We start from the raw sequence: 27420 nt of genomic DNA, 5'->3' as shown, positions 1-27420 counted from the left end.
GAAATTATTTAATTTACAAATGCATACACTGCTTCTTAAAACAACCATGGTGCAAAATCTTACCAACTCTCAGCTGGTTGCAATTATGTAAATTGTCTTTTTAGTTTCATTTACACTAGGAAGTCAATTTCTCCAGTAATGCTTCTATTCCTTTTACGTTTTTGTTCAGCTTCAACTTTGGGACAAGCTTTTTCAGTCCTTTTTTGACTGTATTTGCCACTTTCTCATCGGCGCTCCGGAGAAGGCTAAAAGAAACAGGAAAAAAGACAAGTATGTCAAAGGTCAGCATGTAGGTCATAGGAAAAGAAGTTGTCCATGTAAGGAAACTATAACTATTTAGTAAGAATATAGTTCAGGGCAGATTCTATTACCTCCTATTAGAAAAAGATGTAAAACTTTCCAGAAAGCATGAAACACCAAGTGAGAACACAACCAACACAGGATAAATCAGACTGGAAGGAACTGCAGATCCCTACTCAAAGCAGGTTCAAACATTGGGTCAGACCAGGCTGCTCAGGGCTTCACCCAGTCCAGGCTTGAAAACCCCCCAATGTAGGAGGCAGCCCAACCTCTCCCTCGGCCCCAGTCACACCACTGGGCTGTCCTCATGGGGAAAAGACTTCTCCTTATCTCCAGTATGAGCATCTCAAGTTTCAGCTTGTGCTGCTGCCTCTTGCCCTCCAGCCACACACAAGCTGCTATGAAGAGCCCAGCTCTCCTCCATCCCCTCCCACTGGTACCAGGGATGCGGCTGAGTGCCCACAAAGCCGTTGCTTCTCCCAGCTGAACCAGCCCCAGTCCCACAGCCTCTCCTCCCAGGTCAAGGGATCCAGCCCATGACTATGTTGGTCACCCTTCATTAAACTCGCTCTGGTTGTTGATACCTTTCTTGTAATGAGGGTCCTAAAACTGGACGCAGTGAAGTACATCTAATACACATCAAGTACCTTCACTATTGTACTTCTGTGCTTCGTTTAGCACAGGACTACAGAGCCTTACCAGTTCTGTTCTTTTTAAAATATTACTTTTGGAAAACAAACCAGCTTTCCCAGATAACTTTTCTTCCTCAGAAACAAGGAAATTCATCGTAAGCTGTAAAATACTATTAGAAAAGAAAAAGCTTCTGCACTATCCAGATCAACCTAGGCAGTGATTGTCCTTCTCCCCTTCCTTCAGGTACCAGTGAAATGTTCTTGGATTATAATACAAAGTCAGTAGAGGCAATGGCATACCTAATTTGCTACTCCAAAATGATGAGTGAACACTGCCTAAAAAACTTAATGTCTTCTACAGCCAATGTGTGCAATCCAGGACAGAATTACAAGTCGCACTGGCATACAAATAAACTAAGATTGGAAACAAACTGTAACACCCACGTACTGATACGAAGCAGGCTGCATGACACTACAACTCTTTACAATCCCCAGGATTCTTTCAAACTGCTCCCATATTTGCAGCTACCTAAAAGTTTCTGTCTTGCCTACTTTTTAAACAAGGATTAGACACGGCAAGCTGAACTGAGTTAAGACATAAAAAGAATTAATGTAGCTTAAGGTGAGATTTAAATTTTGTCTCCTTAGGACTCCAAATCCTGTGCAGGATGGCAACACTATAGGCAGTAAAACATGGGATGCCCATCTGACAACACCACTATTTTCAGCTACTTTATTCCTAGATTTATTTCTAAGACTATGACTAACAACTTCTAGCAGCAACTTCTGTTACACTGTTAGCTATGACAGTACTATTTAATCAAGAGGCCTTCTTTAAAACTGAATTCAACACAGGTGAGGGTGATACTTTTTCAGCTTTTCTGTGAGTCCTGTACCCCTGATAACAGCAAGAAAGTCAAGAGTACTCACAAAGGATGTGCTGAACACATTGGTACTTAACACGGAGAGATTCACATGGTTCACCACCAGGGACAAAGAGCATACAAAGTAGCAAGCTACTCTGGACTGCATTTTATGTATTTCTAAAAATGAATTTCATCTGCCAACAGCTATACATGTAAAGCTGCTTTCAAACTCTTGGTATCCACAGATATTTCAAGACACTGTATTTTTAATATAGAACATCTACATGTCTGATAATACAGCCAAAAGACCAACATAGGTTTTTTTAAATTATTATTCTGAAAGTTATTCTAAGATCTGGGAAGCAGGCACCTATGTATTTTGTGGATATAAAATATAACTTTTACAGGCTACAGTAATGACATATGGAAATCAATAAGTCATTTGGTGAAGTATGTTTTTATCCATTTTCTACCCTGATGTAACACATCATTGACAAATTCAAAAATACAGAGGAGAGGTCAGATGTAGAAACATAAATAGACCAGCATCCACTACAACACTTTATTTACACTAAGCTGGACTGTAAAGTCTGCGAAGAGCCCTCTCATTACCTTAGGACTCTTCACACTTGTACTAGGTCAGAACCAGGCCCAAGATTTTTTTATAAAAATCAAATTAAAAGCAAGTAGGGCAATGAAAGGAGAATGTCCAGAGGATACCAGGTAGCTAAGCAATCAAGCACATGCAATGAACTGCTCCTAACTGGCGAACAAGCTTAAATGACTAGAAAGCCAAAAATCTTCAAATGGACTGACAGGGTTATTCTGAGTTTCAGATCTGCATGTAAGTGACAAATGGCTTCCAAAAGCCAACAACAAAACAAAAATCAATCATAGCTTCAGGGAGAAGAGGCAGCATCTGAGAATTACCTCTGTTTGAGGGATCTGAGATCTTTTATAACAAAAGAAGTATCTGAATATTTTTTTTTAAATGAGAAGGTTTTTTAAAAGTCAACAGTTATTTTATGTAAAAAAATACTGTAGTTATTATCTATATTGGACTAAATTAAATTTATCATTGCTGTATGATTTAGGTAACCTTTTGACTTCAATGCATGCAGTTAAACAAAGATGAGATCAATTACTATGTGTTAGCGAGCTAAGCAGGTGTCACATAAAATGGAACAAAGCAGCTGGTTATGTTCATGTGTTCTCAGCTGCCTAAACAAAAGGGCATCAGGCCTAAAGAGTCATCAAGAGAAGTTCAAACTACAAAGGATTCAGATTTAATTAAAATTAAAAAAAAACAAAACAAAAACACCCTAAAACCAAAATTCCAGCAAACAAACACACACTCCTCCCCCATACTTTTATCTCTCTTTCCTGTCAGGTGAGTTTCAGTATTGGTGAAAAACATTCAACTGCCAATCTGGGAGATAAGCTCCCCTGCTTGGTAACAAAGCACACTTGTCGAAGCCCCACCCTGTAGTGCCATGAGTAATAGCAGAGAGAGGGAAAGACTGATATTCCTCACAGGCTTTTCCATAAAATACACTGCTCCTGTGGTGGTTTTTGCTAATAAGCAATTACGAGTTTCCTGTTTTTTCTGTAAGTCTTCAAAACCTATTAAGAGACTGTTGTCACAGTGACAGCTGAACAATTATTAAAGTATTATACACGGAAAAAATTCCACTAATTTAATTTGCAACTTTAATTGGACAATCAAAATAGCTTAGTACATAAACCAGCAACACCACGTTAAATGAATCTCCTCAGCCTTGAGTTAGGGGAAAAAAGTCCAAGCATTAATACACTGTCAGTGAACAAGCCTTTATAAGAAATCTCTACTGAACAGCTGTGCGCAGGATCAGATAACTTAAAGGCATTAGATGCATTTATTGAATTCTAAAGGCCTATTATGAGAGGCAAAGAAAAAGTGTTACCATTTTAGCAGCTGAACAATCTTAACAGCCAGGTCCATATGACTACTATGATGTTGTGTAAACTGGTTTTGTATCTGGATTGCAACTACTCTTCTACTACCAATTCTTCTCACTAGTGGTCTGAATGATAATGACTAAACAAAGTTAGAATTAAACTCAAATTAACTAACAGAAGTCCTATTAGTGAAAATAGCTTTTGATTCACCTTGCAAAAGAGCATGAACATCAAAAGCAGCCTCACTCTAAAGTCCTAAAGAGCAGAGATGGAAAGCAAACAGCAAGGAGTCTAAAGTAACTTCAGGAGAGGGAGAAGTGGGGCGGAAAAAAGGGAGAAGAGGTTTTTTTTTTTTTTCAAAATCATGTTGTCTGTTTGAAACGTTTGCTGATTTTGGCTCAGCGCAAGTCTTTATGAAGAGCCAGCAGTGTAATGCTGACCCAGCAGTTCCAGAACACAGACCACACACTTTGGGCTATAGACAAAACCTTGGGTTTCTCTGACCTGACACTGACAGGTAGTTACAAAGTGAAAACAGCAATGATTAACACAGCTGTTCGCATCTGATAAAATAAAATGTTAATATTAGTCTGATTCCTGTGGGATCTTTTTGATCTCACTAGTTGCACAGTTCACTGCTTTGAAGTTATGAGCCAGTTAGCTCATCGTAAGCCTTTGCATGGCCTGTTCCTTTGTATGGTCTATTCCAAACACTTTTCTACTTCAGTATGAGACATACTTAAGCTCCTTAATTAAGGCATCAACATAAAGCAGTAAGTTACAACAACAAATCTAGATTCTTGTATGCTGCTGCTAGTCACAGGTATTTCAGAGTTAATTATTTTAATGTAGCTGTTTGTGGACTGCTCTTTTGAGCCTGAGCTCAAGGAACAACCTATGGAAACTCTGGTTTGAATTTTTCCAGTACCCCGTTCCATCACAGACTTACCAGTGGCATGAAAGACAGTACACATTGAGCAAAAAATGGCATTTTGCTGGTAGAAATTTCAACTGATGTTCTCTTAGCTGTTCAAGAAATTAACACTGGAACCTTAGCAGAAATAGCCATGTGCCTTACATACCAACAAAGAATAATGGCACCTCGATTTACTTCTGCCCAGGTCTTCATATTCTCAATACCAACACGTTCCACCAATGTTCTTCCAAAGCAAACTGTAAAATGCAGGAAAGGGGTAGGGAGAAGAAAAAAAATTAGTATCTTTATACAAAGAAGCCTGTTAAAAGTTTTCTGCAGTTGTGATTTAATCAAATAGTTTTTAGCCACCAAGCATTCACAAAGTTTTGCTCTCTCAAAATAATCGACTATTCAATGCAACGAATACATTTATAGATGTTTGACTACTTCCAAGTATTGCTTTAAATCAGTTAGACAACAGCAGCACTGTGTGACAGTTTACTAGTATAAAGCAGACAAACTTGCTGTTTCTTTTTTTAGAAGGGTATCAAAGGCTATTCATCTCTTAAAGAAGGCATCCACTCCAAAGAAAGAACTTGGTAAGAATGACACCAACACAAGAGATAATTATAAGCAATATACTAATACATACACATCTCTGCTGAAAAATGCTATGTTTTTAAGCATCTGACTCTACAACTGAAGAAACAGGATTTGCACAGATGAAGTTACCTAAAACTTCAGAGCTAATCCTTTACTGATGCATGAAAACCACTAGGAACCTTGTTTCTTTCAGCTGTACTGATACTACAGGGCTCTATTTCCTCAGTAGCTTTGAAAGTCTAAGTTGACTTGCAGATTCATTACATCAATGGCATATGCAAAAGAAAGAACCTAGGTTGACTGACCTCAACTCCGCAGCTGAATTTGAAGAACTGAACTTCAGGAAGACCACTCTTACAACTTCTATGCTGAGCAAACTTATCAGTAAGCAACCCAAAAAACCCCACCCAACCCCAACAAACTCCAACCTCCAAACAAACACTGAGGCTATTTTTCACTGTCACTTTAGATCAGAATTCCATCTGAAGAACAGGTCAGTTTTTATTCAACTTGTTCCCTATGTGATAACAATTTGGTTGTTTTTTTAATGCCAATTCCATAAACACAGAGCAACAATTCCGAATGGTTCACTCTTTGGAGGAAAACAAAGAAATCAAAAGGAACAGCTTGTGTTTAAAATGGGAATTACACAACATCAGCAGAAATAAATCCAGATAACTATCATCATCTCAGGCTAGTCTCTGAAAGACACTCATACAAAATTTCCCCTTTGCACATTTTTAATCATCCACTTGAGAAGTAGCAAAACAGCCTGCTTTCAGAAACATTTAATAAAGCCCAACTAACTCTTATTTTTAAAGGAAACAGTGGATACCTGAATGTAGTAAGAAGAAGGAAAAAAAAAAGTTTAACAATGTCTGATAATTCTACGAAGAAAAAAGTCCCCTACACACAGAGAAGTTCCCTCCAGATTATTCTGTGCCACCCCCACCTCCTATCATTTTTTAAGGTTTTTGTATGAGAAAAAATAATCTCTATTAGGATATGGTGATTCACACAACAAGATTTTACAGTTATGTAATAAAATAAGTTTAAAAGCTAAATTAAGATGAGAACATCTGTGCCCAACCTCTGCCTTCTGGGATATAAAATAGCAAAGATGTCCTATTTTTGTGCGTGAATTATTGTAATAACAGTTATAAAGCATTAACCCAGCAGCACTAAAGAACACAGTAAAGATTACAGTTTGGCTCAGAAGCACTAATGAAACAAGTCTTCCTGTTAGAAAGACTTTACTTTTTCTATTATTATCCTTTAAATTGCTGTGTAATTTAGCAAAGCTATCAAGACATTTTAAGCACAGAAATGAACCCTGTCCCAAATACACAGTAAACCCCTGAGAAAAAAAACAGACCAGTACTTGCTTTGCAGAAAAAGCAAACGTATCCTTGGCATTCTGTTCATATAACAGCTCACAACAGCAAAAAGATAGAAACAATAATCTCAGAGCGTATATTAAATCTTCCATATATTAGTATAATCAAAGAAATAAATGCAGCAATCTTATTTTAGGTCAGACAACTGCTTACTCTGAAGTCATAATTTGATCAAATAAAGTTGAATTTCCAACATACCTTCTTTTCCACTCTCTCTCATTTTTTCATCTTGCTCTATTAACCATTTCAAAACTAGATGGCCTGCTGGATGCTCTGCAATGTGAAGCTTTAAGGGGAAAAAACAAACCAAAACAAAATAAAATTATTTAATGATGATGTTTCAAAATGCAGTTACATGTCTGTCCATAAATATTCCTGCTTGCTTTATCCACTCTGCCCTTGGACACCACATCACACTGATCCATTTAGTCATCACCTGTGCAAATACCAACAAGTTTGATGCAAGTATCTTAATACCTATTTAAATCGACCAGTTTATTTTTTACCACCTTCCCTGTAACATCTGACTTTCAGTAATATAAACCATATCAACCAATGTTTCATCCACCCCTCCAAGGACTTCTTGCTTACTGAGCAGAATCTCTTGGTCTAGCTGCCTCTACAAGAACTTCCAGACTTTCCACATTTTCACAGACTTGAAAATTCACTACAGTATGGTTCACAGAAAATCACAGAAAACATGAGTAGTTCATGTAAAATTCTGTAAAATGTATCTCTTAAAGAAGGGGAAAGAGAGAGCAAATTCAGCACTATGAAAATCTGGAGGGCATCTATCTTAAATATAGTGTACACAGCATTTTTCATTTTCTAGTCTACAGACACATAGCTGACTGAGCTTAACTCAACAAAATAGGGGAGGGGCACACTTTGAAGAGAAGGTCATACTGTAAAGACAAACAGCTATTACTGTAAAGACAAACAACTATTATCTAAGATCTTTCCTTGCATGGAGATACGCATACCTGAAAGCTAAGAGACCCTATCATTCTCAGTGTAAACAGTCAAATGAACTATAAAAATTTACTAACTGCTTGATTGCATAGTGGTAACATTAAAAGAGAGACTGTGTAACACAATTGTCAGCTACCTTCCCACAAAGTGTTTAAAGCAGTTCTGAAGATTCAAGATCATGAAGTACCTTGCTCTACAACTCAGATGAAATGCTGGCTCAAGCCTTCATCACTCCAGATACAATAATAAACAACTATGAAAGGAAAATGTCAGAAAACAGAGATCACGTCTAATGTATGAGTGCTATCAGGGCAGCATGTTGACGTCTTACACAAAGGAAAAAGTGAGCAGACTTCATTTTAGTAATACAAAATAAGCAAACGCTCTGCAAGATCTCAGCACCTTGTCCTGTTACATTACCTGCCCATCACGGCCACCTGGAACCAGCTCTTCTGCTGCTAAATCAGCAATTGCGTCTAGTGCAGGCTGGATGTCACCAAGAGCTGTTCTTAAGATGTCAGCAACCAAGACAAAGGTAGCTTTGTCTATCACTACTTCTTGGGTATGTTCTTGCAAATATTCTAGCAAAGGTGAGGAAATGGCTTCCAGGAGTTCACGGCGGCGGAGTTCAGTATTCTTCTTACTGATGAAAGAGACAGCACATTACTGTAGAAGACTTGCTCTGTATGCGCATCAAGCAACAAGAACATATATGCTATTTGAGACAGCTATAAATTATTGGAAGATCAAAATAAAGCATTATTCTTCCCTCTGTTTCACATATAATTAAACACACGTTGCACACACATTTTAAGAACACATGGAGTGAGAAAGTGTATAGTGTTTAAAGCTGACTGCCAGTAAACCTCAGTTTTTTGTTAACAATGATAATTTAACCTCTGTTTATTTTCTATTCATTCTATTATCTCAATTACTGAGATGTATTTCTTAAACAGCCCACTAATCATCTAAAATTGCTCCTTCTTCAAAAGCTGATAAGCATCAATGTCAATATCAGAGCCTGAATTCAAATTAACAATTTCCATTTTATTGCTAGATTTTGAGATATACTTTTATGCAACTCAAAACACCCATAATGCATATTCAAATTTTTCTGCTACGTCAAATTTGATATACGAGTTTAAACAAAGAACACATCACAATTTTTGCCCTTTACAAAGGGGGTAAACTGCTGATCGCCAATACATAGGTGATCACCAATCATCATATATGTACTTTAAACCCAAAATGCAAAAATAAGGACTACAGATTAACATATCTAATAATACTTACGTATTATTTATATATATTTACATTACTTAGATATATTACGAAGAAAAGCTGAAATTAAATCAATTATGACTGAAAGTTGCGTGAACTCTTTTGGACTCTAGGGAAAACAACTTAACCTTCATATCTGAGTTACCTATAGGCATTTCCATCTCCCTGTTGCAGAAGCGTGATGATTTCTGGAACAAAATGTGCAGGGTCTCTAGGACTTAGCAAGTACAACAAGACCTTCTTTCCATATTTGTTTTTTACTATATTGGGCAAAGAAGCATTTATTTCCTGTAAAAGTAAACAAACAGCAACAAAACATTAATGAAATAATAGTTTTGAGCCATCAGTAATTACTGATTACCTTTCAAATGCAAAGCTTAGGAAAGGAAAACTACATACTATGAATAAGATTCACATCTGCTTGTGAAATCAAATTAAAAAAACTCTAATCAGAATGAAAGTTTAGAGAAGTGAGAGAAATAAAAAAAAATTAAGGTTTAAAGTGTGTTCATCAGATGCATCAATGTCACTGATTAGGAAATACTACAAAAGGACAGGATTTTTCACTGATACACGCAAGTACAAAGAACAACACATATTCTGGTATGTCATACGCTGCACAAATATAACCTCAGTAAAAGTCATAACCTCAGCAGACCAGACATACAAAGGATCACCTACCACATCCCCTAAGAGTAATCACTGATACCATGCTGACTTTCAAGGGAGTGTACTTAAGTATCTAGACAGCAACGACAGTCCATGGGAAGGAAAAGTCCCTCTTCAACTGATCACAGAACATTCACCAAGAAAAATTATGTTTCAATAATAAAGTAAAGCTGACTTCTGCTGGGAGTATTGTTTGCAGTTTATTTGAGCATTTACAGAAAACACTGGGCATTCCCCAGAGGTTAGTTGCTGGCTAGAGGTAACCACTTTGTAAACTAGAGTGGGTACCTCATACACTTGTGCACTTACACGGCTGAGGAAGAAACGCATTAATATGCAGGGGAGTTTTCTTGCTTATAGAAGCATGCTGCTATATTCAGATGGAAGCACCTATATTAGCCCATCTGTTTGTACTAAATTTTTGTCAGCTTCTCAACAAATGCCCTTTCATACAGCAACATGCATTTTATGCAAGTTCCAAGTACCACTAGAGTATCCTGAATACCATCCAGATACTCTTGACCATTATGATAATCCATTCCTGGCAACTTTTAACATATATATAAAATTTATGATTATCAAAGCAAGGAGGGCTGTACAGAGCTCTGGGCACTTTCAGCATATTTTGCAGGCCATAGCCCTTAAAACCCCTTTTTTCCACCATGAAAATCCTTCCAGCAACAGCTAGAAAAAGATAAATAGAACAATTTAAACCAATGTCACCCTTTATTAATATGGGACCTGGTTGGTTGTCTTTGAGGGGAAGAGAAACAGAGAAAAGTGGTTGGAAGCTTCCAGGAAATGGTAAGACAATGTTCTTATTTCAAAAACATTGCTTCAACCTATGTGAAAATGAGTTTTGGCAAACTGAGATGAACATCAGTTTGACACAGGACTGTAGCTATGAATAAAAACCTATTACTGTAACCTCACACTCCAGGCATGAAGAAAAAAAAAAAAAAATCTTTTCTAAGGAAAATAACCCCAAACCAAAACCACATTCTGTCTTCTCAGCATGTACATTCAGGTTCAGATGTATGTGAAGTTCATTTATCAATTAAATGGATGACAAAAGTGCTGAAATATTTCAAAACTTAAAACAGGTAAAGAAAATATTTAGTTTAGTACAAATAAACACAAAAATCATCTGCACTTCAAAATCAACCTATAACACAGCCATTTTGCATAAAAGATAGACACATTTTCTTTAAATCCTCCAAAAGTCTATTTCCCCCACTGATTCCATGATTCCAATGAATTACAGAACCTGGTCACTTTCAGTGCCAGAACTGTGTGAAAGTACTAGGAGAACCTCTAAACGACACAGGCACACTGTCTCTTCTCAGTAATGCTTCACTAGCACTGCCTGCTTGGAGTCCTCATGAAAGAGAGGGGTTTCCTGCCAAAATCTGCCTGAATCCTGACACATGCCAAGCTCACAAGGTACAGTTCCGATCCCATATGAAAGTTTAAAGCACCATACATATTCTTTGGTCCTGGACTAAGACTCCGTGGAGCTGAGAGATGATGAGAAGGAAAGACCTTCCTCGAAGGATTTAAAGAGCTTAAAACCTTCCCTTACTTAAAAATTCCCATGCATTCTGCCAATCCACATAAGTGATCAGTTTTATAATACTACCAAAAAAAGGACAAAAAAAAAAAGGACAGAAAAAAAAAAGACAAGACTTGCCCAAACACTGCTTTTTCTCCCCCCCCCCTCCCCCCCTGCCCAATCTTTATTATTTTCCTTACATTCCTTAAGCTAAATTTTAGTATGGACATAATGGTAACCAGTATAAGGTGTTTTAGAAGTCTAACTGCTCTTTAAGATAATTTTAAGGGTTGGATTCTTCTATCGAGTGTGCTTCAATGCTTGATGTCTAGATGCTTCCACCTCGTCCTCTGCTACTAGTTTTCATTCACCACCTGAAGTGCTGGTTTTGATCTTATCTGACCTTTTTTTTTTTCTTTTCCCTGACATCCTTTCCCTGTTCCTGACCTCATATAAACCCAGATGGGCCAATTCTGCATGTGTGAAGGCCACTCCTCCTTATTCTTCTTTACTCTTCTGTCCAGATTGATGCGGTAGGATGACCAAACAGTAAACACTCCGTTATCTTTGATCTCAGATGGTGGAAAAACACTGATGATTCAGGAATTAAATGACACTTTGGAAGCTCAGCTAAAGCTAAACACAGTATCTGAACTAATAAACCCTCCAGAAAGCAGAGTGCTTGTAACATAGTACAGTAACGCCTCAATGATCTTGTACCAAGACAGCTCTGATCTGTCAGGACTTACTTGCTTGGAACTTGCCCAGAAGTTGTTACATTGCAGACTGGACTCTGGAAACAAAACCCAGCTGTGATTACAGCTAATATACCCGAGAAACAAAAGCCATCTCCACACTGGGATGCTTTCATCTCTCCACATCCACCAGAGAGGCACAGACTTAGGGCCAAATCTCCATGCTAGGGTACAAAAACCCAATTCCCCTGTATACAAAGTTGCTCAGTGGAAGAACTGCTCACATTTTTTAAAGCAAGCCTCATCATAACCACTTTTTCCTCATATTCCTCCTCCACATGCAGAGTATTTGCCTCATCTTTACCTCCCTGACACTGCCTCTCAACCTATCAGTCCTAAAAGCTATAGCATGAGTACTACTATAAGCACATTACAACCTACACATCAACGTTAATTACCCTGCTTGCATGAAAATTAATTGTGCCACTATGAAGTCTCTTTTATCAGTGTGAAAACATAACTTTGTGGTAATTTGCAGATTAAAACATCTTAGAAGTGATAAAATTTGCATGTAAACATAATCTTAAGTATAAACACTTTATGAAATGCTATTAAATAATTTTTAGAAGGAAGGTGGGGAAATGGGGCATTCCAAAAGGAAGCAGATGCAGACTAGATCATACTGTCCTTACTGTTCATTCTGCAATTCCACGTAGGTGAAGCAAAACAGCTAGAGTGCTTTCATGTTTCAGACATCCATCTGTATCCATTTTGGAAGCAAGTTAAAAATAGTACATGGATTTTATCCAGAATGTTAGTTGTCATTTAATTATCAACATATTAAATAAAAATGTTAAGTTTTGAGAATTAATACAAACTAATGGTTTCAGCACCCAACCAAAAGTCTCTAAGTACTTCTTCTTGTTTGAAGTCATGGTATACTATACTCAGGCCTGTTGCCATGTTCCTGAAAGGTTACTATAATTTATCTTAAAGTATCACTTTCCGAGATGCTACTTCTGCAAAAGAAAAAAGCTAAATGTACTAAACAATCTTTTTTACGATAACAAGTTTGCACAATAAGGACATTCTAGGCATGGATATTCTTGACATTTTAGGTTTTCCGGTAAAATGGATAAGGTGACATTCTCATTCTAAAGTTTTCCACCAATTTAATCTCTTGAAATGCTAGCAGAGCTCAAACTTCTATGACAAAGACATTGACTTTAAAGAGATTCCAGTCATCCATTAGCCAGAATGAACATGTACAAAAAGGGTAATTTTCAGCAAGCACTGAATTTAGCTTAAAAAGTAATTCAAATAAATAACTAAAGAGAACATATGAAAGTGCTGAGGTCTTCTATGAAAAGAAAAAAAATAATCATGATACACAAATATAATGAAACAGAAAAGGTGGAAAGGAATTAAATGGTTTGAAAAAAGCGGATGGATTCCTACTCTCATCCTCCTATACACTGACAAACACACTGACACTATTTAGTGTACTATTTTAGGAAAAATTCAATTACTTACTGATATGATTAACTGTTTCACAAGTTTAGTGTCATCAATGCAATCAAATGCTGCCAGCAAGACCAAATGAGAAAATTCACCCTGCAAAGACAAGACATCAGAAACCACATGCAGTCAAGTTCTATGAATGCCCTAATTGACTCAGAATCAACATTTCTGAGAGTTTGTCTCAAACATGACACAATATGAACCACAAGCAAATTCTGTCTACTGTCATAGAATGAGAGAAGCCCAACATTTAGGCTCTCTCCAAAAGCAAGGCTTCTTAAGAGAAGCATGTTGTTAAAACAAGGGTAGATTAAGTTGATCTGCCATTATAAGGTGATATACTGCTTTATCACATCCAAGCTATTAACCTAATCCTATTGTATAAACATCATTCGAAATCATAGGATTTGCCTTGCAGGAACATTACATACAGATTTTATTTCTATGGTGGATTTGCTTAAAACTGAGATAAATCACATACCATATTTTTGCAGATAGTGTCTCTGCAATGAGCCATACAGTCTCTACTGCACTGCTGGAGAGCAAGTCTCTAGCATACTCAAAAGGGCACAACCCAATTCACTTGTATGTCAGTGAGACTCTACATCAAAGTGAAGCCAGACCTTCAGTGGTCCAGTGTTGTTTTAGCTATTATTTACCCACGGTCTCATATTTCTATATAATATATATTTTATAAAATATAACAACTCATTTATTCTGGTACTAGAAAATTACGGAGAGAAACATTACTTAGACAAGTGGCCTCCAAAGTGGGATGCACAAGACAATCCATTGTGGTGCAGGAAGAAAATATTTTTTGGTACCATTAATAAATATATTAAAATAATGACTGGTTATCTTTGTCTCATCCTTTCAAAATTTCTATTTCTGTGTATGTTTTATAATGTATACTAGTACAGTAGCACAGGTACATAATTTATACATAAATATACATATATTGGGGATGCATGCTCAGGGCTGTATTATCAGTAAAGTTGGGAGACCACTGATTGAGACCACGCCAGCTATTAGTAAACAGAATACAGCAACCAGGGAGGGAAGAAGTTTAAAAAGCTTTTTTTCACAGTTGCAGTTTTGCCCAGCACTATGAAATTCAGTTGCAACTGTTACTCTGTTGGTGCTGCAGTCTCCAGGCTCACGTTACTCAGAAAAGATTAAATACAGACGTCTTCCACTGTATGTCACTTGAGCATTAATTCATTTTGAAGCTTCCTGACTTAAAAAAATTATTGAGCATCTTAGAAATTTGCACATTCAAATGGCCTTTCCAATGACATCCCCAACACATCTTAATTCTTATCCCCCTTCTGTATACATGTTATTTTACTCCCAACCAAGGAAAATTAACCAACGAGCCATATGAAGATGCAATATAAAGTTGGGGTCAAAAAAAAAAAAAAAAAATTTACGTCTTATAATTAACTGAGCTACTTTAAAGGATAGTACTACATGTAGTGGCCACAATGAAGCTTCTCAGTATGTCTGTAATATTCCATAATGTTTTCCATAAACAAAATAGAGAATATAAATTCCATAAAGAATTCCATAGATAGTATTTCATATTATCTAATACATTACCACTATTTTAAACCTAGTTTTAAGATCTCATAGTTGTTTCCAGTACCAAAACACATTCAAATTAGCCTCTATCAAATCACTAGTTTCAGAGACTATGAAAGAAATTGTTAATGAACACTCACCGTTGCTATTTTTTCAATATATGTCTTCATAGTTTTCACAATGACTTTTCTGTCCTATCCAAAAGGAAACAAGAAACTCAAATGAGCCTATCATGCCAGTGATTCTGAATAACTAGATTGTTATGTACACCTTCAAAAAGATAACCTTCAATATGCTTACTAAAGCAAAGGCTATTTACCAGTCTCACATTGGTACTATTAGTCAACACCTAGAAACAGTGTGAAGAGTTAAACCTGAACTGTGAAAGACTCAGTCCCAGGAAGGTTCTGTGACATGTTTACAAGTCCAGCCAACCAATGGGAGATGCCAAAGAGGGCAACTTGAAAAAAAAACCAACCCCCAAAACCCACCACATATGTACACCTGTATCTTGTTCATTACTTAGAGAAGAAGAATGCACTTCAACTCTTCATTTGGAAAGCGACTTATTCAACAGGACCTGAAACTTTAAAGTAGCAAGGACTCTAGCCTGTTGCAAAACCCCTTTACTAGCAAGATTTTTTTGGCAGAAAGTTTCCTCAGTGCTTGTACTTTGGGCTCTTACAGTCACTGCTCAGTCTTCTTTAGACCCATTACTACCCCTAGATCCTAGCAACTTCATATTTTTTTCTGCACTTCTTAACAAGCAGACTATTTTCATAAGTCTTTTTTTTTTTTAGATACAGAGGAAGATAGGACGCATTACAATATTTCCAAGAGATGATAGCATACATTAGACCTAAAGTATTTCAGGATACTCTATCAGTAGAAGAAACTAAACCACAGTTCTTACAACATTTTCTAAGTCTTGGCATTCCAAAGCCAAACATCATTCCACATTATGACTTCTTTACTGCCCTCTCCCTACTGCCAATTTCAACTGCATCTACGGGATGAATGAATGGCCAATAATCTTAAAATGGAAAAGCTTTATGTGTCATCTCCAAGAAGTCTGCTAAAAATAAAAGGAGATGCTTCCACTATAGTTCTAATGAAAGTATTTGATTTGCAAAAAACTACTGTTTATATTTGCCGATAGGTAAAGTGGCGCCACTTTCTAACCTTGCTCTCAAATACTTAACTGCATCAAAATGTGAGCTGCCAGAAGGACCCATGTGAGCAATCATACTCACAGTCTCAGACTAGACTATTATTAAAGAGGACAGGGTAGACAGAAACCAAACAATACCTTGGGAGTACCATGCCATAAGCAGTGCATCGCTACTCGGGCTCCATCATGAGTGTGTGCCAGGTAGATGACAGCCTCTCTGATAGCTTCTATCATTTCCTGGGGAAGAAGAGGTGATAAAGCAAAAAGGTGAAAGAAAAGGCCTGAGAAATCCCAAGGCGGGTGGGCGAGGGCATGAAAGGATTTTTTGTCTGCCCTCAACACTACAGAGAGCATCACTGGCTCTACAGAACTACTCTTACTGCCTTGACCTATGAAAAATGGCGTCAAAAGAAGTCCAGAAGACTGTACATGACATAAGCTTTCCCCCTTCAAAACTACACTATTCATCATATTCATCCTATGAAATCAGAACTGTATGGAAGCTTGTCAGTTGTCCTATTACACAAAATTCAAGGACGGGTGCTCAGAACTGAGACAGAAATTAGAGGAGACAAAGAGAACCATTCATTTAGGAAGAAAATCTTTGAAGGTGATGCAATTTATTTATACATACAGAGTATTAGCCAGAAAGCAAGAAGAACTAAAAGGTCATAAATCAGATATGACAAGATTCAGCCAAAAGTTAGTCTTCATATCAAAGGAATGAGGTTCTGAAGCCATCTGACAAAAAACACTATCAAACAAACCAAACCAACCCCTCCCAGGTTACTAGATACTACTTCTGTCATTATCTGATAGATTTCTTTGACATGAAGCTCACACCTATCTCCCTTTTTATCCCCAGCTTCTTCTTGCTCCCTAGTCAAAGGTTCCAAGCATTTTACCATTTATTTCGAAACTGCTCAGTCACAACATGATTGGTGTCACTAGCTATATGCACAGGCAGGAACAGATCTATAAAAGGGGTTTCCAAACCCCAAAGAGAATATCCATATGCTACCATGTCTGCACAAAAAGCCAAGCAAGGAGGAAGAGATATGCCCTTACTCCCCTGATTCACACAAGACTGTGAATTCAGAAGCATTCTCTGACAAAGCATTACATGAAACCACGCACAGGAATCTTTAATTAGGTAAGATCTGGACTCAGAATAGGCCACGGATAGTCCACCTCACTACCCTCAGCTTTGGGTTTGTTAACAGTAACAGAGAAGAGTTCAGGAGTTCAGTCCAGCAGAAGTAGGTAAGAGACAGCAAGTCCAGAAGGCTCCACCTGGCCTGGAGTGAGACGGTGCTGAACTGCAGAATCAGGGTGAGGCTGATGGACACAGCTTGGAAGACAGGTGAAGTCAAGTAGGATACCAGCTTATACAACATCACATCACACAGATGGATTTAGGCCTAGTTTTTGCAAGAATGGCTGGGGTAAGCTTAAAACTGGAATTTAATACAGCGATACAAGCCATATGCTTGGTTCAGGAGGAGGCAGAAGACAAAGCCTAGGCTGCTGACAGAACGGCCCAATCTGATCGTATTTTGGTCAACAGTTTTTTGGACAATGGATAGAAGTGGTTAAGAAACTACACACCGGAAAGCTAAACTACTGGAAGCAATGCTCCTGGCTTTAATTATTCCCCAGCTATTCAGAAGGACCATTTAGCATGGAGAGAGAAAACATCAAAGTCATTCCATTAGATTTTTTTTTTAAATTCATATATCACAAATACTATTGCTTTAGTGTGAAAGTTCATTGTGATTGTGAATCTCCATACAACACTACTCCCCAGTCATCTATCTGGAACTGCCAGTTGTGTAAATCTCTATAAATCTAAGACATGTATTTCTGTCTAGCTACCTTACAATACTTGCATGACAAGATTAGAAACATTCCACTGAAAGGCAAAAGAAGACAAAAACCAAACAAAACATACTTACTGATCTTTGTTTTGGAAGAGCGTAAGTGAAAAAGTCCAAAAATACTTTATGTACCAGCGAGTGCTTTATCACAGCCTCTCTGTATTTGGGAAAAGGAAAATAAGTGAAAAGTCCCCCACAAGTAATGGTTTTAACATAAGCTAGCAATACTTTATTTGTATTTAAAAAAGAAAAAATTAGGTAGTGTGGTGTGCAGAAAACACAGTCATTCTGGATTAGATGTTTAGCATTTACAATATGTGGAAGATTCTACCAAAACTTACAAATTCTAAAACCTAGCAAAATATTTTCTCCTAAAGACCACTGGAGAATCTCATCCAATAATGCATTATGGAAGCACACCACACTGTGGGATTTCTACCGATTGACTGGGGCAGGGGACGCTAGTTCATAGAAGTGGAGTTCAAAATTAAGATAAGATATTCATTATGACACTTCGGACAAAAGCATAGTTACTTACCATACAACACAGCAATGTTACAGCTTAAGAGAGTATCAATATCACTGTCTGTTTGTATGTCAGAAACAAACTGGTTCATGCTAGATTGTCACACCTTAAATCAATTTTTGTCCTTACTTTTGTGCCATTGGTGTAAGAATCTGTTTCATTTCATCCAAGATGGCCTCTCTCTTTTCAGGCTGAGCTTCTAACACTTTATCCAGTGTTGGGACAACTGGTGTCTGAAATGAATGCACAATCAGGGGTTTAATTGTTCCCACTAAGTATCAGAGCTCATAGAAAATTATAATCTTTAGTCCCTTTTGAATCAAAATTCATGAACAATATCACAAACAAAATGAATTTTCTGCAAAACTAACAGTTTTTACAATTTTAAAAATAAAAAGCTTATCTACTTTGAGTATGTCAGAAGCCGTACACTTAATTTTCTACAAATTGAGTATTCATCATTAGCAAACAAAAGCTACTTCTATGGTCTGAACTGTTTTTTGCCAACTATGGTCAGCTTTTCATGAGACTGAGGCTGTTAAATACAAGGTAAAATACACAAAATTGGCATTGTGTTAAGGGACTCCTGAGCTAAGCAGAAATCCTGCATAACAGTATGCATATGTCAGAGGGCAACACAGCAACAAGTTAATGTACTGAGAAGCTAACAAAGGCCCAGTAAATTCCAGTTCAAGAACAGCAGAGAGGAGGAACAGATACCATACACCTTAAATACAGAAGTACTTCGCGGTATCTCATCTAAACAATTACACTGGTAACTCTTGTAATCTGTTGTTAGAAGAACAGTCTGACTAGATAATTAGAAGAAATGTATTTCTAACCGTCCCTGCTGGCAGGGGAAGGGGAGGGTGGAGAATTGGAGGCAGGAGGGGGGAAAGTGAACCACAGATTTCAAAACTCCAAGAAATTCCAGGTCTCGTTAAGGATTATATCATAATTTCTTATAAACCCAAATACTGTTGAGTCTCAGGTTTGCACTGCAATGTAAGACTACTTGAAGCACTCATGCCAAGAACGCTAGAATGATGGAAGCTAACACTGCACTTGACAGGCTGTTCTACTCCTAGTACAAATCACAGCCCACAAACACAGCAAACACACCTTTCTATGAGCACTGCAAAATGCTTTACTAAAACTTAAAATAACCTGTAAAGAAAAAATAGCAGTACGGTTCAGAAATGAGCTGTTAATTTCTTACACAACTTTAATAAATTTGGTAAAAGTGTGCTGTGTTATACACTAGGGTGCAAAAGTCACTCTAGTGTAGTTAATAATTGAGTAAAACAGTTTTGTACTTTGTAGCAAATAAAACTATTTGTGCCTCTAATGGAAACTAACTTTCCAAGTCAGCGAGAAAGAAGAAAAAAACAGAAGTTAAAAGAAAGGAGGTTGTACTTTTTAAAAAGGTTCCCACTGCCCGATGAGGATCTACATCTAAATGGTTTCAAGAGCGTTTGGACTTAAGTCCTACAGTCTCCATGGAAAAAGAAAACAAAGCCAAAAATTAAGCCCAAATGGCATACTGTATATAGATACAGGCACATTCTGCCCACACTCAGTTCTCACAAGACATAAGGCAGTTCTGACACAAAAGCCATCTACAGCATTAATGGGGAATTAAGCCTAAATCTTATCTCAGCAAGGCTGACCACTTCAGGCTAGACACTATGACACTACAATAACTGCAACTATATGATATTAGACTGTCTTTGATGAGCAGAGCAAGCTCATACACAAACACGTTTTACATAGTTCAAACTGAAAAAACACAAAAATTTAATCTAGAATAGAAATGTGCAAGTAATTGTAACATTTAAACATGCTAAACTAGACTACATTTGGACAGCTGACAGAAAGAAATTTAATCAAAAGAAATAGTAGGTAGGATAGGTAAGGTATTACTAACACAAATACCTTAGATGCTAAAACATCTTAGACTAGAAAGTATTGAAACGTCACCTTGTAAACCTGGAAAGTGTTCCCATATAGTTCTTCTGTCAGCATATTCCTCTGCTCCAGAATGGCTTTGTCATTATATGCATATTCCACTACAGCAGATGCTTCGGCATGACGGAGCATTTTTTTCACATGGCCTTTAAAACTTCTTATTATTTCTGCAACTTGTGGTTTTGTCCTGTTTCACAGGGAAAGATAGATAGCAAGAGTTAAAACTTCAGGCATAAGCTGACCTATCACTAGTTTTATTTTTGGAAGCACATTTAGGCGCTAAGTTTTAGCATAGAAACCAGGAAATATATGCATCTGGATCTGCCTTATGGCATTTATGAAAATATGGCAAGAAAGCCAGGAATCTGGAGAAATCATAAGGCATTTTGAGGGAAAGAAAAGAAACCAGTAGATAAATTCTACAGAATAAAGGATGCCTTCCTGAAATAGGAAACAGAGAAAATTTTTAAAAGCCATTTTTTTGTATAAGGCAAAGATCAACTTTGAGCATATATTTGAGCTTTTTTTGGCATATGTTTTCCTTGGTATGTACAGCTTTAGCTTTACTTTTTGCAAAAGGAAACTGCTGTTAGCAATATCACTCTCCTGTCTTGTCACTATTACAAAGATGTTTCCAGAGACGTATTTTTTTATTCATGAGCGATGCACTATACATTAAGAGCAGTATTCACACTGGAAATGAAACAATGCAACACAGCTAAGCAAATTCACTTCATACTCACCCATACATAAGAAACTTCTTCACAATATTTCTGGAATATTTTGATTTGCTCAACTCTACTAGGCTATCTAGAAGAAGGGAAAAACATTCAGCTGCTTTGATTTTTCACTACATTAACTCTACAAAACAAGATGCCATTATTTAAATAAGTTTTAAGAGCTCACTAGGAACGATGCACCAGTTCAGCAGAAAGTTAAAAATATTCAAGAGAAAATAATATGGCTTGTTCTAATGCATTCCAACAACAATACAGAAGCAAATAGGTAAAATGTAAATGGGAAGAAAGTACCTTTCAGTTCTTCAAACGTCTCTTGCCTTTGCTTCTCATTACCATACTGAATAAAGCACTGGATCACTCGAGTTGAATCATGTGCAAATGCCAGCTACAGGACAGAGATATTTCATTACCCTAGGCCGTTCAAACGGCATTGTGCACCAAATTCATTTTAATGCACTTGCTCTCTGATACAGTTTTATGCCACATGTAGCACATAATGCTAATTATAAAAGTAGTTACCTGTTTATAACAATTCAAGTTTTAAGGGTTTTTACTGCTTTGTAAGTACGCTATCGAACGAAATATAGACAATACTTGCAGTTGCTGACAATTAAGGACATGCATCAAGGTTTTAATACTGAAAGAGAACCATGAAACGGTATCTCGTTTTCTCTCATGTTCTTTGTAATTTCAGAGTGAGTGTGACGATACAGTTCCACTTCGGCACGGAATACCAAGAATCACTTTAAAATCCAACATGTATTTCACTGCAAATTTATACATTTCAAGAAGTAAGTGGAAAGACTGTTTAGTATAGTTAAGTATCAGGACATTAACTTCTCTAAAATAAAGCTGCAAAGCAACAATTGTAATTAATCAAAAATATGAGTGGTTGTTTTTGAACTTCAGTTAACACAGAATTTCACTGGACTAAAGCTGCTTGGCAAAACAGCCAGCCTTATAATAGCCAGCTGCTAGACAAAGCAACTCAGGACAACAGGAAATCCAGGTGCCAAATTCAGCCTTTCAACCCTGTTTTTGTTCTTTTTCACTCACAGTTTAAAAAAATTCCCTGTAGCTTTTGGAAGAACAGGTTAGTACTATGTTATTAAAAGTTCATTTATATTTCACCATTCTTTAAAGAAGCTTTTGTGAATTTGTGCACTATGGCATTAGTTTTTCTTACACTTTTAATTTTTCCATGAAGAAGCTTCTGTAGTTCATTCATTAGCTTTTCTCGCTTCTCCTTATCACATTTCTTCCTACAAGCAAAAAATAAGTAAAACAATCTTAACTGAGGAAGCAGCTTTTTTGTAGTATCATTCATTTATATCTATAAATTAAGAAGCAAGACAGCACAAAATAAAATTAAGTTAGCTCCTGCTAATCCAAATTTACATTGGCATTCATGAAACCTGTAGATAGATGTAATTAAGCAGTTTCAGTTCCTAAAAACCAAACCAATTTCCACGCTTTAAAATTATTCTTTTCTGAGTAACAATACTATTAAAAAGAAAATAAACTCAAATCTACAGCCAGAGTTGCTTACAGACCAAAAGATCTGTAAGCATCTTACAGCCAAAACTGCAAAGCACAGACTCTTAGAGCAAGTAAAACTAACTCCTCCTTCTGATGCGGGGCCCCAGTTCTAGAATTACGCCTGCCCAGAGCGAGTATACAAACCTCCACAAAAAACTCATGCCGTGATCCCACTGCAAGATCAGGCTGAATCAGTACATGCTCTGTGCTTCAGGATTCAAAAAATAAGACAACTTCTTAAGCATTGACTCACAAATTTTAGCCTAAAATACAAGTGTGCTCAATCCAGACATTTCTAGCACCACGGATCACCACACTCTGCTTGAACCATCTACAGAATTGCATGTAATGTTATCATTCACGCATGGAGTTTCACTGTGGAAATATAGTTTCATGTAATTACAAGAGGAAAAAGAGAGTCTTCTTGCAACTTATGACTAAAAGCCAAGTAAATGAAAGAAAAAAAAAATCATTATTACCTTCTCACACTCTCCCATATTTGCTTCGATTTTACAATTATGTCATAATTACTTTTATCATTAAGTTGTCTGGTTTGCTTTAACTCCTTCCTTTTCTTTTTGAAGTCATTCCACTTCGGCTTCTTAGCATCTGACCCTGAAGACAAAAATAAATACATTTTCTATAGTCAATAAAAGAGGAGCAATGGAATCCTTTATCAGTATAAACTGTGGCAGGTCTGTGACTTGAATTGCTAACAATTCAGGAGCTTTGCCTGCAGTTACCCAGCTAGCTAATATGAAAGCGTAAACATTTAATAAGTATGCTAAGCTAGTAATTTCCACTTCTAGAATACTGGAATAACAAGGCATACAACGATTTTTCCTCAAAGCTCTGTCAAAGGATGCATCACAAACCTCTCAATAGCTTGAAAATTGACTCAAGATGCTCCTAGCAGCCTATGACTGCCCCAGGTAATTCTCCCTTTTTAGTTCATCCCGTACTCATACATACGTTTTCCCTCTCTCAAAAGAAGAGCCCTAACTCAAAGATACGTATCTGAAATGTCAGAGAAAGGAAAAAAATTAAAGCCTTTTTACATGCTTAATCTTTTTATTCAGTCAAATTCCTTAAGCATGGGATTTTACTATACAACAGCTACACACACAAGAAACTCAGTTAAGGTAAGTTTATAGAAAGTGCCACAAATGAGTTATGGAAAAACTTCAAGTATGTGATTTTAGTTTTATTCATACCTTGACAAAAACCATCATCTTACATTACATGGTTTCACAGAAGCAAGTCATGCTAACTATTACTTCTATATGGAACATTAAAGACCCAGCATTAAATTTTTAGACCTTAAAGCACCGCTTGCTGGTATTTAGCACCATACACTTAACTGTCTTATCCATCCAAAAACCAGGCTCTCTTTTTACAAAGGCTATTACCAATTTTTTCTATCGCTCTCCTAAAGTAATAGCGAGAAGCAAAAACAGTAACACTTTGCTTTGAGAGCAGCACCATTGTGCAATACACAGCAGCTTTCAGTTATTCTTATAGACAACATTTAAAGGTTTGTTTGTGGCTGTGCTTTAGGGTTTTTTTTAAGCACCTTAATATGAACATTCTGTTGCTATTAAATTTCCAGACATCTAGTGCATATTCCATGTGAAGCCATTCTGCAAACATGCAACAACAGCAACAATAAAATACTCAACACTTTCTACTGTCCTTCAAACAACTAACATTTTTCTGCAGGACTTCAGAATCCCTCAGGTCAGACTCCACTTCTCATATTACAATGCTGTTTAATTGTCCCAGTAGAGCTTTGCTTCACAGCAGAGGAAGGAACAAAGTTCTCATGTACCAGAAACAAAGTTAAAAAAGAAGTCCATTTAAACAGTGATACAACCAGACATTTATTTAGTCTCTCTGTATAAACACAAAAATAAGCTGTAAAATGTAAAAACCGGTGGTAACACCGATGATGTCTTTTTTTTTTTTAAAAAAAGAGGTGACTAGATAGTTTGGACCACAGAAAAAGCTAATATAAAGGATAATCAACTTTGTTCCATGAATTTTTGTGTTCCAAATTTTATAGCCAGTACTTTTAGAACAGAGGATTAAATTTCTAAAACAGTCTACAAAAACCTCTGTATTTTCCAAATTTGTGTAAAAACAGCCAGTTTCAAGCTAGCCACTTAATACTGTCATTAAAATAATCATAGCTTTATGATGGCATACCAATTATTTAAATTTGCTACTGCACCTTTACTTTTGACTTCCAAGAAAATGCGTAACTGTTGATTCTCATAACTTTGGCCTCAAGCTTAGTCAGGTGAAGTAGATTTTTCCATAGCAAAGATTAAACATGAAGTAAACTTGGAGTCCGTCAGCCAATTTGGAGATGTGATAACAAGGCAGGGGGGAAGAGAAAGACCGAGACGAACAATGTGTTTCCCAAAACCTAGTTTCCATTGATATCCAGACTTAGATATCTACTTACCTCCCTCTTCACCATCCTGGAGCTTCCTCTTCTTTGCAAGCTTCTCTGATTGCTGTTTATTCTTGAATTGTTTGACACTAGCTCTTCCAGGTCTTAACTGTCCTTTCACAAATTTCTTGGAAGTGGATTTAGGCTTTCCCTCCTCATCTCCTTTGTTAAGAATTTTCTTTGGTGGACCCAAATCTAGTAACCAACAACATAGAAATTAAAATGTTATCCTAGAGCTAATGTTGCTTCAAAATAACAAATTATTACTGTAACAAGAATTAACTTTGTAATAACAACTATATATATAACAATAATTCTTACATGCTTCTCAAAGCCGGTGTTTTCATTGCAGTCTCTGGGTGTCCCAGTTTTCCCTAGGGAAGTTTTGCCCAGGCATTATTTTCTGGGCAGCAGTATAACAGCCCAAGTATAAAAAGAATTATTCTAAATTAAGAATTTCACCACCCCTGACATCACAGTCATCAATCCCCAAATCATCTCTTCACAGTTTATGGTCAGAGCTGTTTTGACATCATCTGTTTTAAGCAGAAGAGAGCAAACACTGAAAGGTATCTTCTCAATCCTAACCCACAGCACTTCACACACCCTAGCTTCAGTTCTCAAATAAACTTTTTCTTAATGTGGGAAAGCAAAGTCTAGAATAAAAAACTTACCAACTTCAAATTTTTAATTAAAAGAGTATTTTAGGTCAATCAAATAAGGCTGAGATCTTGCAATGCAATCTATTCAAAGCATTTCAGCTTTACTTTTTCCAGGTTATGTGATCACACAGTCACTATAGTTTTGAATACAAGACAGAATCACAGAATGACTGAGGTTGGAAGGGACCTCTGGAGGTCATCTAGTCCAACCCTCCTGCTCACAGGGCAGGGCCACCCAAAGCTAGCAGCCCAGGACCATGTTAGGGCGGCTTTTGACTATCTCCACAGTGGGAGACTCCACCATCTCCCTGGGCAACCTGTCCCAGGGCTCAGTCACCCTCACAGTAAAGAAGTCTTTCCTGATGTTCAGAGGGCACCTCCTGTGTTTCAGGCTGTGCCTGTTGCCTCTGATCCTGTCACTGGGCACCACTGGAAAGAGCCCGGCTCTGTCTTTGCATCCCCCCCCTTCAGGTATTTGTATACATTGACAAGATCCCCCACCTCAGCCTTCTCTTCTCCAGGCTGAACTGTCCCAGCTCTTTCAGCCTCTCCTCATAGGAGAGATGCTCCAGTCCCTTCATCACGTCCGTGGCCCTTCACTGGGCTCTCTCCAGTATGTCCATGTCTCTCTTGTACTGGTGAGCCCAGAACCAGACACAGCACTCCAGGTGGCGCCTCACCAGTGCTGAGAAGAGGGCAAGGATCACCTCCCTCGACCTGCTGGCAGCACTCCTCCTAATGCAGCCCAAGATCCAATTAGTCGCCTTTGCCACAAGGGCACATTGCTGGCTCATGTTCAACTTTGTGATCACCAGAAGCCCTAGGGCCTTTTCTGCAAAGCTGCTTTCCCCCAGCATGTACTGGTGCACGGGGTTGTTCCCCCCTCAGGTGCAGGACTTGGCCCTTCACTCCTTGATGGACTTCATGAGGCTTCTGTCAGCCCATTTCTCCCGCCCGTTGAGGTCCCTCTGGAGGGCAGCACGACCTCTGGTGCATCAGCCACTCCTTCCAGTTCTGTGTCATCAGTAAACTTGCTGATGGCACACTCTGCCCCATCATCCAGATCATCAATGAATCCGTTGAACAGGACTGGACCCAGTATTGACTCCTGGCATACACTACTAGTTACTGGCCTCCAACTAAATTTAGTGCCACTGACTACCACTCTCTGGGCCCAGCCATTCAGCCAGTTTTCAATTTACCTCACCGTCTGCTCATCCGGCCCATAATTCATCAGCCCCTCTGTGAAGATCTTATGGGAGACACTATCAAAAGCCTTACTGAAGTCCAGGTAGACAACATCCACTTCTCTTCCTGCATCTACCAAGCTAGTAATTTCATGACATAAGTTCACCATGACAAAAAAAGGAAGTCAGGCATGCCTGTGCATAAGAATAATCAGTCAGCCAGGACTCCTATTAGGGAACCTCTGCCTTCTTACCATTATCTTTTTTAAATTTCCTTTTCCCGTGTGGCACTTTTCCACGAGGTGCTTTTCCACTCTTCCCCACGAACTTCTTTCTGCCCTTGGTTTCCATTGTGGTAACACTGCAAACGGA

General features: G+C 37.6%; 1 protein-coding gene across 1 annotated transcript; it reads right to left on the bottom strand.

Moving 5' to 3' along the window:
- On the bottom strand, window positions 1-27420 carry PUM3 (pumilio RNA binding family member 3). The gene is made up of 17 exons (XM_050913067.1): window positions 27303-27420; window positions 25212-25394; window positions 23224-23359; window positions 22392-22467; window positions 21497-21590; window positions 21209-21275; window positions 20478-20652; window positions 18627-18730; window positions 18050-18128; window positions 16233-16331; window positions 15064-15117; window positions 13355-13435; window positions 9051-9193; window positions 8045-8267; window positions 6851-6938; window positions 4819-4909; window positions 1-245 (listed from the first exon to the last, which is right to left on the bottom strand). The coding sequence occupies exons 1-17, from the start codon at window positions 27397-27399 to the stop codon at window positions 116-118; spliced, it is 1920 nt and encodes a 639-aa protein (XP_050769024.1). The 5' UTR covers window positions 27400-27420; the 3' UTR covers window positions 1-115.

This window comes from Gymnogyps californianus, chromosome Z, assembly GCF_018139145.2.
Source record: "Gymnogyps californianus isolate 813 chromosome Z, ASM1813914v2, whole genome shotgun sequence".
NCBI lineage: Eukaryota > Metazoa > Chordata > Aves > Accipitriformes > Cathartidae > Gymnogyps > Gymnogyps californianus.
Note: the sequence above shows the minus strand (reverse complement) of the source record. Positions and strands in the feature narration are given on the sequence as shown.